The sequence below is a fragment of the Guillardia theta genome (assembly GCF_000315625.1).
Source record: "Guillardia theta CCMP2712 unplaced genomic scaffold GUITHscaffold_112, whole genome shotgun sequence".
Taxonomy (NCBI): Eukaryota; class Cryptophyceae; order Pyrenomonadales; family Geminigeraceae; genus Guillardia; species Guillardia theta.
Window position 1 is genome coordinate 123,478 of NW_005434562.1, and position 1,084 is coordinate 124,561.

The window sequence follows — 1,084 nt, forward strand, 5'->3', positions numbered from 1 at the left end:
AAAATTGGTTGCCAGTATGAGCAGCAGCAGCAGCAGCAGCAGCAGCAGCAGCAGCAGCAGCAGCAGCAGCATTCTTGACACTCTTGACAGCTTTCCCATCGACTTTCCGACGAGCTGCAGAAGCAAGAGACAAAGTTCCGCAGCGTCCCCGTGCCGCACGCCATGATGGACATGGAGCTGAGGAGGATGCAGCAGCAGGAGGAGGAGCGCAACTACCGCAAGAAGGACCGCAAGGAGAAGATCCTCAGCCAGTCCTCGCTCCCTCCTCGAATGCAGAAGTACCAGGAGGAGTTCGGGAACCGCGGAGCTGTAAGAGGAGGAGAGTAGGGCGGGACACACGTGACTGACAGGAGGAGCAGGGGAGGAGGGGAGGAGCGGAGGGTATCACAGCAGAGCACACGTTCCGTCCCGCCCCCCCCAAGATCGTCCCTGACTTCAAGAGCATGCAGAAGGCCTTTGAGGACGAGCTCGCGGGTCAGTTGAACCCACTGAAAGCCTCCGCCACCACCACCTCCCTTCCTCCTCCCTTCCTCCTCCCTTCCTCCTCCTCCTCCTCTTTCTCCTCCTCCTTACTCTTCCTCCCCTCCTTACTCCTCCTCCTCCTCTTCCTCCTCCTCACTTTTAGTCTTCCCCTTCTCTCCCTGCCCTCACGCTCTTGTCAGAGTACAAGAGTCGCAACCTTTCGTCAATGAAGAAGAGCGAGCTCAAACCTTTCTTCCTCCGCAGCGAGTGGGTCAAATTTGAAGCCTTTGCGAAATTCCGTGAAAATATGAGGTGAGGAGGAGGGAGAAGGGGAGAGGGAGAGGGAGGGAGAGGGAGAGCGGATGATAAAGTAGGGACAGGAGGAGGAGGTCAGGGAGGTTGGGGTTGGTGTGGAGGACGAGGGTTGTTGGAGTGTGGGGAGGGTGAGGGCTGACTGGATGGCAGGGGCTCAAAGTGAACAAAGCTGCTCCTGAGAGCAAACTGAAGGAGATGAATCTTTCCTCGTCCTCCAGCCAGTGGGAGCTCATTCAAGGCCTCATCAACCGTGACGTGGGAGGAAATACTGGTCAGCCCAGATTCCTCCTCCTCCTCCTCCACCACC

The 1,084-nt window shown here is 57.7% G+C and overlaps 1 protein-coding gene across 1 annotated transcript in view; it reads left to right on the top strand.

Annotated features, from left to right (window-relative positions):
• GUITHDRAFT_145872 (hypothetical protein) overlaps window positions 1–778 on the top strand; it is a gene marked incomplete at both ends in the record, with an annotated part of 1,294 nt that extends 516 nt beyond the window's left edge. Inside the window, 3 exons of the mRNA XM_005823227.1 lie at window positions 121–309; window positions 360–474; window positions 663–778. Of these exons, the coding sequence (XP_005823284.1) occupies window positions 121–309; window positions 360–474; window positions 663–778 (420 nt within the window). The remainder of the gene's footprint in view (window positions 1–120; window positions 310–359; window positions 475–662) is intronic.
• Between the last annotated feature and the right edge of the window lie 306 nt (window positions 779–1,084).